The 14,254-nt window shown below is 38.9% G+C and overlaps 1 protein-coding gene across 7 annotated transcripts in view; it reads right to left on the reverse strand.

Moving 5' to 3' along the window:
• Nucleotides 1-14,254, reverse strand: part of CCDC169 (coiled-coil domain containing 169) — a 72,106-nt gene that overhangs the window by 17,235 nt on the left and 40,617 nt on the right. For all 7 annotated transcript variants that reach the window (XR_004743772.3, XR_004743773.3, XM_035302479.3 and 4 more), the window contains 3 exons: nt 12,068-12,166; nt 11,815-11,868; nt 6,700-6,776 (listed from right to left, as the gene is read on the reverse strand). Coding sequence is in view for 5 of the 7 variants with exons in the window: in XM_035302479.3 (XP_035158370.1) it covers nt 6,700-6,776; nt 11,815-11,868; nt 12,068-12,166 (230 nt within the window). In the remaining 2 variants the exon portion in view is untranslated. The remainder of the gene's footprint in view (nt 1-6,699; nt 6,777-11,814; nt 11,869-12,067; nt 12,167-14,254) is intronic.

Genomic DNA, 14,254 nt, shown 5'->3' on the forward strand with positions numbered 1-14,254 from the left:
TCATACTGGAAGATGCCAGCCTGCTGCTCACAATTATTATTTACTTCTTCCTTTCTACTGGTATTAATAATAACTAGCTTATCTTCTGACATCACAGTTTAATTTTATCTTTGAACTTTAAATGAGATCACATTGTACATATTCTTTTATTTCTGACCTACTTCACTCAATACTGAGAATTATCCATAATGCTGTGTGAGGTATATTAGCTTTTATTGTTATTACTCATATACATATATATATATATATATAATTTTTATCCATTCCACTACTGATGGACATTTAGGCTATATTCAGTTTTGAACTGTCAAGAATAAAGCTGCTACAAACATTCTTATTCTTTTGGCATAAATGTATGTACCATTCTATTTGATATATCACTAGAATTATTGGGTTATAGAGAAGGTGTATAATCAGCTAAATATAGAAAGTAATGCTAAAATGTATTTGATATGGTTTGGCTCTGTGTCCCTAACCCAAATCTCATGTTGAATTATAATCCCTGGTGCTGGGGGAGTGACCTGGTGGGAGGTCACTGGATCCTGGCTGCGGATCTCCCCCTTAGTGTTCTTGCGATAGTAAGTTCTCACAAAATCTGGTTGTTGAAAGTATGCAGCACTTCCCCATTCACTCTCTCTCCTGCTCTGCCACGTGAAGAAGGTGCTTGCTTCCCCTTCGCCCTTCCACCATGACTGTAAGTTTCCTGAGGGCTCCCCAGCCATGTTTCCTGTACAGCCTGTAGGACTGTGATTGAATTAAACTTTTCTTACCGACTCTCAGGTAGTTCTTTATAGCAATGTAAGAATGAACTAATACAATATTCTACAGTGGTTATAGAAATTTATACTCCTACCCACAGTGTATGAGAATCCCCTATTCCTCCACATCCTTGACAACACTTGGAATCATCAATCTTCAAAATTTGTGGTTGTATCTTGTAGTTTTAATTTGCATTCTGCTGACAAGTAATAGTGCTGAGTCTCTCTTCACATGACCATTGACCATTTGATTATCCCATTCTGTGAGGTGCCTAATACCGTAACTTCCTTTAAAGACTCAAATTTGAATAATCAACAAAAATTTCCAGAGTTAATCCAGTAAGAAAAGCAATATTTTGAGGTAGTACTAATTATATATACCTAATTTGGATTATTAGAGAGATATAGAAATCTTTCTATTACATAAGTGATTTGCATTACAGTTTCAGAGAGTGTAGAGGATGTTTTCTTCATTTGACCATTTAGTCATAAATTCATTCAAAAATTATTAAACACCAATTTATGCCAGGCACTCTATTCAACAATAAGTGTCATCAGAGATGGAAGTGATTGATCTGGGATCAAGCACAAGCAGTGCTGGAAGGCACAAACCAGCTGAAAGGGCATGTATCCCAGACCCTGCCACCCATCTCGATGCACCTTAAGCTCCAGTTCAGACCTGTGGCATGGAGGGCCGCACAGACAAGCTGATTATCAGCCTGATTCACAGCTACTGCTACATAAGGGGGTGAGGAGGAATGGGTTTGGCATCCAGGTGATCTACTTGGTTGTCCTTTGGTACTAACTTGCCCAATTTTGACAGTAAGTGGATAAGTATCTTAGCCATGACCTGGAAAGGACATGATAAACAGAAGCTCAGATTCCCCAGGGATAATGGTCTGGGTCTTTCTGCAAGAGGAAAAAGGTGCACACTTGAGTCATGCATAAATCAGCTTGGTACATGAACTGCAGCTGCACTATAGCCCTACTCCCTGTGCCCAAACCTGGTTCCTAGCCTTCCCCCACAGGTGTTGATCCTAAGAACCCTCACTCAAACTTCCTGGCCAGGTGAAATGGCTCATGCCTGTAATCTCAGCATTTTGGGAGGCCAAGGCAGGAGGGCCGTTTGAGGCCAGGAGTTCAAGAACAGCATGGTCAACATGGTGAAACCCTAGCTCTACTAAAAATACAAAAATTAGTCAGGCATGGTGGCACACACCTGTAATCCCAGCTGTTTGGGAAGATGATGCAGGAGAATAATTTGAACCCAGGAGGCGGTGGTTGCAGCGAACAGATTACACCACTGCACTCTAGCCTAGGTGACAGAGCCAGACTCCATCTCTAAATAAATAAATAAATATGTAAATAAAATAAACTTCCTGCATGCTGACTCCCATTTAACAGTCTACTCGCTGAGAGATCCTACTCCCAGCAATACTCAATGGAAAACCAAACTGCCCTCATAGAGCTATATTCTGGTGATATATATGTGTGTATGTGCTAATACATGATTATAATACAGAAGTTTAACTTTCATTTTTGAAATATTTCCCTCTTCACTATTTAAGCAAATTTGAATAACAGAGGTATTTATTTTTAGAACAGATATAAGTTGGAAAATAAATCTGAACTGAAAGATGTTAATAAAAATATTTAGGGTGGTTGTACAGAAAAGTCAACATAGCAGGCTTGAGAGTACTGTCTTTGGAAAAGCCTGCTTGCGAGGTTGGTTCTTGGCTGGTATCCGGCAACTTACGGGTAAACAGTTCCCTAAGCTGATATAAACCTTTAATGATTCACTGTGCCTATGCTATTTGTACAAACAATGTGGTTTATACTGAACACCTGTTCTCCTTCTGGGAGTCTGGAATTCTGGTGCATGCCAGGCAGAGGAAGCCTATGTGATCTGTTCCCAATAGAAACACGGGGCTACACTGCTCTCCACTTTAAATACACAAAATATTGATCGGCCATTATTAATACCCATTTTTAGAATAAAGCAATATTCCCGTTCTCTCTCCCTCTTTTTCTTCCTCTTTCTTCCTCTCCTTCACTCCTTTTTTCTTTCTTTTCTTCCCCCCCCCCAAAAAAAAGGAAGAAACACTGGGGGCTAAGTATCTAATGAGCTTCTCTGGTAGATAAAACTTCATATACTGTCATACCTGCTATTGCAACTCCTTGCTGGAGTTAAATTAACTATTGTGACCCTAACCTGGAGAAAAATTTTGGAAGCTTGGGCCTAGTTTTCTTAGAATCCATCCCATGTGCCTTATCCTTTCATTGATTTTGCTTTGTATTCCTTTGCTATAAATTCCCTGTGAGGCACATGGATTGGATAAAGAAAGAAAAAATGAAAATATATATTAGACGCAAGTACAAGAATTTGCCAATCCTTATTAATTCTTCTAATGAATCACTGAATATGGGAGTGGTCTTGGGGACTCTGACACAGTGGTATAATAGTTTTTCTAGGGAAGTCCTGTGTCAGAATTTATTTTAATATTTAAACTACATTATATTTCCAATAATGAAAATGTATAAAGATAATGAATAATAATTTAAAGCATTTGACTATTCAAGAAAGAATATACTTTATCTAACTAAATATATTTAATGCTATCTCATTAATCTCCACCAAAGAAATCTGCTATACTTGAGTGCCTCTTACCTTGATCTAAATTTAAAAAGGATTCTGACTTACAGCTGATTCACATCTTGGTTTAATTTTTTATAGTGTTAAGTTATATATGAACGTTTTCCCCTACATGGAATAAAGTTACTCAGAGAAGGTTTACCTGAGTAATTCTTCTGTATTTAGTACAGGACCAGGAAAAATTGTGTATATATATATATAACCTTCTAAACTTACAAAACATTCCCGGTTTTTTTTTCTTAAGAGACAGTGTCTTGCTCTGTTGACAGGTTGGATTACAGTGGTGCAATCATGGCTCACTGCAGCCTTGACCTTCTGGGCTCAAGTGATCCCCCTGTCTCAGCCTCCCAAGCAACTGAGACTACAGTGCACACCACCACAACCAGTCAATTTTTCTAATTTTTTGTAGAGACAGAGTCTTGCTATGTTTCCCAAGTTGGTCTTGAACTTGAGGCCTCAAGGAATCCTCCTGCCTCAGCCTCCCAAAGTGCTGTATGACAGGCATGAGTCATTGTACCAGGCCCTCTGTTCTTTATCTATCCTAAATTGGTTTTGTTTACACAGGAAAACAGTTTAAACTGCACTGTCATCTATGATTATTTTAGTGTCCACTCCAGTGAACATATTTAGCGTAGGGCTGATGCTGTAATTATTCAGGCATACCTTGTCTTATTATGCTTCAATAATACTGCATTTTTACAAATTGAAGATTAGTGGCAACCCTGTGTTGAGCAAGTCTATCAGCATCATTTTTCCAGTAGCATATGTTCATTTCATGTCTGCATCATATTTTGGTAATTCTTACAATATTTCAAACTTTCATTACTTTATCTGTTATGGTGATCAGTGATCTTTGATGTTACTACTGTAATTGTTTTGGGGAGCCATGAACCATGCCCACAGAAAACAGCAAACTATTTAATAAAGGTATGTAGGTTCTGACTGCTCTGCCAACCAGCCATTCCTGGGTCTCTCACCCTCTCTTTGGGCCTCTCTATTCACTCAACAATACTGAGATTAGGCCAATGAGTCACCTTGCTATGGTGTTAAGTAAAAGGGAGAGTTGCACACCTCTCACTTTAATTTGGCTAGAAATGATAAGCTTAGTCATTTAGTGAAGAAGGTATGTTGAAAGCTGAGGTAGGCTGAAAGCTAGGCCTCTTGTGCCAAACAGTTAAGCCAAGTTGTAAATGCAAAGGGAAGATTCTTAAAAGAAATTAAAAATACCACTCTAGTGAACACACAAATGATAAGGAAGCAAAACAGCCTTCTTGCTGATAGGGAGAAAGTTTGAGTGGTCTGGATAAAAGACCAAAGAAGCTACAGTATTCTCTAAAGCAAAAACCTAATCAAGAGTAAGATCCTCAATCCCTTCGATTCTCTGAAGGCTGAGAGAGGTGAGAAAGCTGCAGAAGAAAAGCTGGAAGCCAGCCGAGGTTGGTTCATGAGTTAAGAAAAGAAGCCCCCTCCATAACATAAGAGTTCCAGGTGAAGCAGCAAGTGCTGATGAAGTAGTGCAGCAAATTCTCCAGAAGAACGAGCTAAGAGCTCTGATGAAGGCAACTATACTAACCAACAGATTTTCAATGTGAACAAACAGCCTCTGTTGGAAAAAAGATGCCATCTAGGACATTCCTAGCTACAGAGCAGAAGACAATGCCTGGCTGCAAAGCATCAAAAAACAGGTTGACTTGTCCAAGGCTAATGCAGCCAGTGACTTTATGTTAAAGCAAATGCTCATTTACCATTCTGAAAATCCTAGGAATTATGCTAAACCTACTCTTCCCATACACTGTAAATGAAATAAAGCTCAGATGAAAGCACAGAATTTCGTTTACAGCATTATTTATTGAATATTTTAAGCCCACTGTTGAGACTTACTGCTCAGAAAATTAAATTCTTTTCAAAATATTACAAATGTACCTGGTTACAAGAACTCTGAGGGAGATACACAAGGGATAAATGCTGTTTAAATGCCTGTTAACATACAATCTATTCTGGTGCCCTGATCAAGGAGTAATTTTAACTTTCAAGTCTTATCATTTAAGAAAATACATTTCATAAGGTTATACCTGCCATAGATAGTGATTCCTCTGATGGGTCTGGAAGAAAGCCTTCTGGAAAGGATTCATCATTCTAGATGCCACTAAGAACATTTGTGATTTATGAGAGAAGGTAAAAAATGTCAACATTAAAAGAAGTTTGGAAGATGCTGATTCCAACCCTCAGAGATGACTTTGAGGGGTACAAGACTTCAGCGGAGGAAGTCACTATAGATGTTTTGGAAATAGCAATCCAGTCATCTCTTCAGGCTGCAATCTCAAGATAAAACTTGAATGAATTGCTTCAATGTCATGATAAAACTTGAATGGATGAGGAGTTGCTTCTTACAGATGAGCAAAGAAAGTGGTCTCTTGAGATGAAATCTGCTCCTCATAAAGATGCCGTGATGTCATTTTTGAAACAACAGCCAAGGATTTAGAATATTCTATGAGCTTAGTCGATAAAGTGGCAACAGAATTTGAAAAGACTAACCCCAAGTTTGAAAGAAGTTCTACTGTGAGTAAAATGCTATCAAACCACAACACATATGATAGAGACATCTTTCATAAAAGAGACAGTTGGTGCAGCAGATCGGTGCCCTGTTTTCAGAATTTGCCACAGGTACCTCAGCTTTCACCAACCACCACCCTGATCCGTCAGCAGCCATCAACATGGAGGCAAGACCCTCCACCAGCAAAAAGATTACAACTCACTGAAGGCTCAGATAATCAATAGCATTTTCAGAATAAAAGCTTTTTAAATTAAGGTATCTACATTGTTTTTAGACATAATGCTATTGCACACTTAATAGACTTACAGTAATGGTATAAAAATAACTTTTATATACACTGAGAACCCCAAAATTTGTGTAACTCACTTTATTGTGATACTCACTTTATTATAATGGTCCGGAACCAAACCCATAATATCCCCAAGGTATGCCTGTGTTTATGTCATTGTTAATGGTGCAGTTTTAAGCTCTCCTGGATACATATTATTTTAGCTTAAAAAATAATATATTACTGTGTTTGAGGACTAAAAATGCCTCTGGGATCTAAAAAAGAAATGTGTACAAATAGTGGAAAAGATCACAAACTTCTTTAAGTTCTCTTACCATCTGCTATTTTATATTATTGCTATAAAACCTAGAAGTTCCGCTTCCACAATGTAGTGGACACCTGTTTTGTCAGTGCCATTTATGTGCAAATGTAATGAATCAGAAAGAACATATAGAGCTAGACTTACGTTTTCACTGAATTCTCTTGCATCCTAGGCAGTTGATCCATCTGTTGCCTTTTAGAAACTTGATGTAAACTAGAACCCTGAAATACAAAAATGTGACTGTTTATCCTCTAAGTTCATAATTGAGTTCAGAAATAAGAGAGAGAGTCAATTCTCAATTAACTCTCCCACAGGTTCTTTTGCAGCATGTGTAAGAGAAGCAGAGAAAAATGGGAAAGTCTGATCTTCTCCATTATTATCAAGCCTCTAAAGATTCTGGAAATCCCCCATCTCAGCCCCGTAGTCCATGTGACTTATTAAAAAAAATTCGGAGGGAATTGTGAAAACCATATAACCTGTGTGGTATAGATCATTAAAATTTCTTGCAGCAGACACTAAATATAGATAATACATGCACCCTGCCATTTTGGTACATAAGATAATAGAAACTTTAGTATTTTAAGGCAGAAATAGAAAGACAATATTTTCACTTTTGCCTACCTTGAAATTCCTCCAGGATATAAAAGTGGAGACTTCTAGGAGGCAGTATAAATGTAATCTGCAATTCAGAAACAACTGGGGCTGATGACTTTAGAGATGGCAATTGAAGCCAAGAGTGAATGAGATCATTCGTTAAGGGTACACAGAGAAGGAAGAGAATCAATAATATCAACTTGAGAAAGCAACTTTTAAGGGATAGGACAATCACCAAAGATAGGCCATCATTTAAACAACAAGAAAACCCAGGAAAAAATACTATCATGGAAGTCAAGTCAGGGAGAATGGGGAGTATTCAAAGAAGTGAGCATGGTTGGCAGTGTGAAATGCCTCACAGATGCTTCACCAAACTTGAAAAGGAGTTGCTATATTTGGCTATTAGGAGATAAACTGGGTGAAAGCATAATAGAGGGGTCACAAGAGAAATAAAAAGAGATCAAGGACTAAAAAGCAAGGGCAATGAGCATATTCATTTACTCACGAAGTTTGGCTTAGAAACAGAAAGCTAAGATAGAAGTTTTATGAAGACAGTTAATGGTAAAGTAAAGGTTTGTTTTTATTTTGTTTGGTGGGAGGGTTGAGCATGTCACAAGCAAAGGTTAAGCCAAAGGCAATGAAAGAGAGATTAAAAATATGAGAAGGAATATTATTAAGTAAGTCTTAGAGGCAACGGACTGGGGAAGAGGTTTGGGATCGTTTTCCTTTAAGACAGGAAGAACAGGAACAGTGGATAAAGATGTGAATAAATTTGAAAATAAAAAGTAGGAAAGTTGAGTTTCACACCTGATAGACTGTCTTTTTGTGTGTGAGCTAAGATGTAGATCACTTGATATGAGTGAAAGGTTTGGGTATATTGGAACCGAAAATGGAATTCATTCATTCATTCGTTTAGCTAATGTTATTGAGCAAGTACTGTATGCTGCCACTACATTAAGCACTCAGGTACAAAGACAAATGGGTCATGGTTCTATTGGGGAAACAGCAAAATAAATAGGTGATTACAGTTAAGTGCCTTGATAGAGATGTGCACAGGTGCTTTGTAAGCGTACAGATGAAGCTAATTGAGGGTGGTGGGGGAGGGCTTCACATGGAAGAGTAGCCAATTAAGAACTAGGGAAAGGATATTCCAGGCAGAAGGAACAGTAAGGACCTTAGGTATAAAGCAGCAGATATATCCAGGAATTGCACATAGCATTTGGTCTAAATGCAGTCCAGGATATTAGCAGGAATAATGCTGCAGAGACAGGCACAGCCAAGTTGGAGAGGACCCTGTGGAGACCACATGACAGAGCTTTGCTGTGATCTTCTGGGCAATGCAAACTGAAGGTTTTTAACAGGAAACAGCACTGTTCTATCTGTATTTCAGAATGATCAGGCAGCAGAGAAGAAAAATGGGTGTGGTAGAGTTGGTTAAGGCTTTGGTAACTAAGCTGTTGAGATTACATCTCAAGTATTAAATTTAAACCTAGGGAGCCATATTTTTAAATGAACAATAACAGAATTGTCCAAAAAGTCACCAGAAATACTTGGGCAGTCTGGAACCTATGTCATGAGGAATGGCTAATGCAACTTAATATTTTAGATTAGAAAACAAAACAAAACAAAACAAAAAACTACGGGAAGACCGATAGTCATTTACAAATCTTTGAAAAACTATTATGTAGGAAGAGTATAGACTTGTTCTTATTCTTCAGAGGATGTAACTAAATCAATGGGTTTTAAGGAAGTTTCAGGAAAGGAGAATAAGAGGCATCATATGATGTTTTAACAATTTTAACAATTAGAACTTCCTGATAATGAAATAGCATAGCCTCAGATTCCTTATCTGTAAGCTAAAAGCATTATTTTTCTCAATCTCTCAGAGCCATTGCTAAAATTTTATATTTACGAGGATAGAAACTAAAACTTAACTTTATTATGTGTTGTAAAAAATTCTAATCAGTCTTTCTGCCTGACTTTAAATAATGCAATATACTTATGTATTAAAAAGCAATGTCCATTCTGTACTTAAATTGTGCATATCAGACAACTCCCGATAGGGGGAAACTGTTTCATTCAAAACAATGAATCAAGAGTGAGACAAAGCTACAGAAAGGACAGCAGTAGAAGGATAAACAGCACACTCAGCAAATAGCTCTAGTTATCTGCCAATAAATCAATTATTTACGTATTCAGCATGGAGAGAACTGCAAATCATCCATTAACCTTTCCAATCACCACAGTGTCCACATAGTTGGAACTGTCCTTCACTATAAAGATTAACAATTCACTCTAGAGTGAAAATCCTTATTAACATTTATACTGGGGACAGGATTAACATCTTCCTGGGAAGCTGTTAAAATAGGCTTTTATCATATGGTCAGTGATCCTGTAGAGTCAGAGTAGGATTATTTCACATAAGTGAATTTTTCAGATAAACAAAGGTAAATGAAAGCTTTGAGGACAAAAGACTTTATTTTTAACCTTACAAAAATCCTCCAACAATGTGTTATATATTACCTTTTTCTTAATTACTTGGGCTTACGATTATGAACATAAATTCTGTTTTATGTTCAGTTTAGTAAGTAATTTTGCATATTTACTTTTTGCCACTCTTTGTGAAAGGGAATAGAAAGCATGAGTCACCCTGACTGACCTCAGGGAGAAACCTACAGCTGAGTGAAGCAAACAGATAAATCAGCAATAAGGGACCAGGTGGAAGGCTAAGGCAAGTAGAAATTCTGGTGCCCCTGTCACAGAGAGGGGCTAGGAGGATCAGGAAAGAAACACAGGAAAGTGATATTCATCATTTCCTGGAATTTACAACCTATTATATGCCAGAAATTTCACTCAGCACTTCACATATATTATTTTTCTACATACAAAATCCTTTCAAGATATTGATATTTCCTTTTCACAGGCGAGGAAGGAAATTAAGGCCCAGAAAGGTCACACAGTACTAAGCACAGAGCTGGGATTCAGATTCAGATTTGCAATGGCTCTACAGTCTAGTCTTTACATCATGTAGTGTTTGTGCTAGACCTTGAAGGAAGTGGAATTGACATGTATGAGAAGGAGCATCTTCAAGCACAGTCTGAGGAAAGGCATAAGGGTGCCTGTGTTCTAGGAGTAATCAGTGCATCCAACCCAGTATCAAGGACCATGAAGTTTAAGCTAATCATCCATTTTACAGACAAGAAACTACAAGGATTGATCCTATCTTGTCTCAATGTCTTACTTACCTTAGTCAACATTAAAACCCACACTGCCTTTTACCCACTGTAGACCTGACTTTCTCAAAAATTTCTAAATATCCCCTTATTGGCTCTAATCCCCAAACCTAATGCCCTTCCTCTCAACCCTTTCATTAATCCATCTAGATATTCCGAATTGGTGATTAGCAAATTGTTCTATACGCCAATCTCATTCTCAAAATCCTCTACCTCCTTTTCTGACCTAGCTATGTCTTCAGGATTCCAACACTCTTTTCGGCTCTTCTTCCCTTGACTGTCACTGCTGAACTTCTTTAGAGTTATATCCTAGATGTTTTCTTTTCCCGCTGTGTATTCTCCCCAGTGCATTTCATTCATTCAACGACTTCACTTTTTATATGATAAGAATTTTCAAATCTTTGCTTCCTGAGAGTCATGTATGTCCAGCTGCTCTTTGGACACTTCCATTTAGATGGCACACATTGAAAACTGAGTTTACAACCTAATCCTAAAACATACCCCAAAATAAGATTAATACTGATTAAATAGTTAATGTCGGATATTACGCTATACAAGTACTAAAAGATGTGATGAACACTATGAAACATTGAGATGGTCTTTTTAACTGTAACATTAGAAATCATAAATAAAAGGTGGCTCTGACAACATCAAAATAAAAACTCTACAATACCAACAATATCATAAATAAAATGGAAAGCAATTGAATAGCTTGAAAATAGATGCAACATCTTTCACAACTTACTGATCAGCTCCCTGTCCTGTATGGATAAGTACACACTTCTACCAACAGCAGTTCTTATCTCTCAGGTCTCACCATGCATAACTGTAAAGTGAAGTGCCTTTGATTTCATGATAGCACAGAGAGCAGCAACCTGTTTGAATTCCAGTGATTAGAGGTGAAACTAAAAGGATTAATTAAGGAAGCAAATATGAAAAATAACCTCCTAATTTGGAAAACTGTTATGTCCTTTTTACCTTTTTTTTTTTTTTTTTTTTTTTTGAGATGGAGTCTTGCTTTGTCACCCAGGCTGGAGTGCAATGGTGCCATCTCGGCTCACTGCAACCCCTACTTCTCGGGTTCAAGCTATTCTGCCTTACCTCCCGAGTAGCTGGGACTACAAGTACCTACCACCACACCTGGCTAATTTTTTTGTATTTCTAGTAGATTCAGGGTTTCACTATGTTGGCCAGGCTGGTCTTGAACACCTGACTTCGTGATCTGCCCTCCTCGGCCTCCCAAAGTGCTGGGGTTACAGGCATGGCCATTTTTACCTTTTGTACAAGTAGTATATTTTTCTGTTTACCCTCCATATTTAGAAACTTAATTCCAACATCTGCTTCTCTCCCAAACCAAATACAAACCTAGAAAAGTGAAAAATATAATTTGTAGTAAGAGGAAACACTAAGAATTTGAAATAAAAAGAGTTACCTGAGACACTTCAGCTAGGTATGTACGGCATTTATTGTCGATCCTGTGGTAAGCCTATGTGAAGATACAAAAGTAAAGAATCCAACATATGAGAAGATGAGCAATCCTAGCAAGACTAAGTTAAGGTTTATGTCTCCATAGTGTAGAAAATAATCTTGTAAGCATTTTATGATAATTACAGAGTAGTTTTGTAGATAACATTAGAAATAACGGCAGTTTCAAAGGAATTGCTAAACATAGAGTAAAAACAAACCTTTGATTCTTGTTCAAGTTTAAATGCATAGTATTTCACTTGACTTTCAAGAGTCCTCTTCTCTTTTTCTAGCTGTTTAAGTAATGTGTTTAAGGATTCCTGAAAATATAAATAGTAAAATTTTCTATGTACTCATGTTCTAAACAAAATAGGAAATGACAATTTCTTCACTAGCCAATGTCTTGTATACCTAACATTCTGTGATTTCATAATTCTATGATGTGTCCTTTTTTTTTCTTTTTGTTGAGATGGAGTCTCACTCTGTCACTCAGGTTTGAGTGCAATGGCATGATCTCGGCTCACTGCAACCTCCACCTCCCAGGTTCAAGCAATTCTCCTGCCTCAGCCTCCCAAGTATCTGGGATTACAGATGCCTGCCACCATGGCCAGCTAATTTTTTGTATTTTTAGTAGAGACAGGGTTTTGCCATGTTGGCCAGGCTGGTTTTGAACTCCTGACCTCAGGTGATTCACCTGCCTCAGCCTCCCAAAATGCTGGGATTACAAGTGTGAGCCACTGCACCCAACCGATGTGTACTTTTTACGTAACAGTAATAATCACAATATTTATTTAACTGTACAATATGCCATGTATTGTACTAAGTGCTTTACTTTTTTTCATATTAAACAATCTTTATTTGAAAAACAGTATCATACAAATGTAACACTATCTATCAAACTTCAATAAGGGCGATTTCAGCATCAACTAATGAATAGTAGCTAAACTAATAAGAGATCAATCAAAAGTCCTTTAAAGGGAGCAGCACTGGCTGATGTTCTGCTGAGGCTCTGGGCATTCAGGACCAGGCTACAGGGAAAACAGAATCAAATCAACCAGTGCTCTGGACCCAAGCCCTCACATTGTGACCTCTCTCCCTCCTGGGAGCTCTGGTGGACCTGGTACTTCCAGGTTCCCCTGGCACTCTGGGCCCTGTGGGCTGCAGGCAGAGCCCCAGGAACCAAAGGACCACTCTGGAAAGACTGGAACATGGCCTCACAGTCATCTGGCTTCTGCCTGTTGTGGTCATTTTTTTTCCAGAGTGCCCAGAGAGCTCTCTCAATGGACGTGGCAGTCATTCAGCCTTCCTGAGATGTTTTCTCATGGAAGGGGGTCTTGCTATGAAAACTGGAAGTGTTTTTCTTCAATTCTTGGCCCAGTTCTTGGAACAACTTGTAGCAGTATGATACAAGCAGTTAGAGTTTTCATGCACCTTGTGAAGCCTCTGGTCAGGTTCCAGGCAGTAGGTGTCCTCCTCCATTGACTGTTGCTGAGGCCCCATTACATGTTCTTTGTGCAGTTCAGACAGAGTGGAACGATCAGCAATTGCTTCAGGAACTACCTCTCAGGCTGTGCCTTTGCACCCTGCAAAAAGGCCTACTCCCCAGCATAGTGGTTCATACCTGTAATCCCAGCAGTTTGGGAGGCCAAGGCAGGAGGATCACTTGGGCTCAGGAGTTCGAGACCAGCCTGACCATCACGGTGAAACCCCATCTCTACTAAAAATACAAAAATTAGCTGGCATGGTGGCACATGCCTGTAATCCCAGCTACTCAGAAGGCTGAGGAAGGAGAATCACTTGAACACAGGAGGTGGAGGCTGTAGTGAGCCAAGATCATGCCACTGAACTTCAGCCTGGGTGACAGAGTGAGACCCTGTCTCAATTAAAAAAAAAAAAAAAGAAAAGGAAGGGCTTGCTCGCCAATCAGACTTTGGTCTTGTCCTGTGAGTTCTTTCCTTCTTTGGATTTCTTCCCATAACTGCATTCTGCTTCTTCAACCTCCCCTCAGGAAATAAGGATGCACCTAAGCTACCACTGTCATCCACAGTCTTCAGAGGAACTTGTGGCTGGGATATTGGGGGACCCACTATGTCCTGCTTCCCTGATCGCCTTTGCTGCCAAGTCCTGATCGCCCACATTGTCTCTTACCACCCTCAAGCAGATGCAGGGTGCTCAGCACGGTGTGGGCCAGGGAGGTCAGTTGTCTCACCCCAACATTCATGGGCTGTTTCATTCCTGCCTTGGCCTGCTCCAGCCTTTCCTTCCTCTCCTTCTTTGCCTGCAAGTGTCACTTCCATCTTGCAATTTCTTGGCTGGGCAGCTCGGCAGGTTGCTAATGGTCAGTGCTGTCATTCAGATCATCTGTAGTTTGCCCCTGCAGATCTTCTCCACCGTGCTGTGAAGTGTGA

The sequence above is a fragment of the Callithrix jacchus genome, chromosome 5 (genome assembly GCF_049354715.1).
Source record: "Callithrix jacchus isolate 240 chromosome 5, calJac240_pri, whole genome shotgun sequence".
Classification (NCBI taxonomy): Eukaryota; Metazoa; Chordata; class Mammalia; order Primates; family Cebidae; genus Callithrix; species Callithrix jacchus.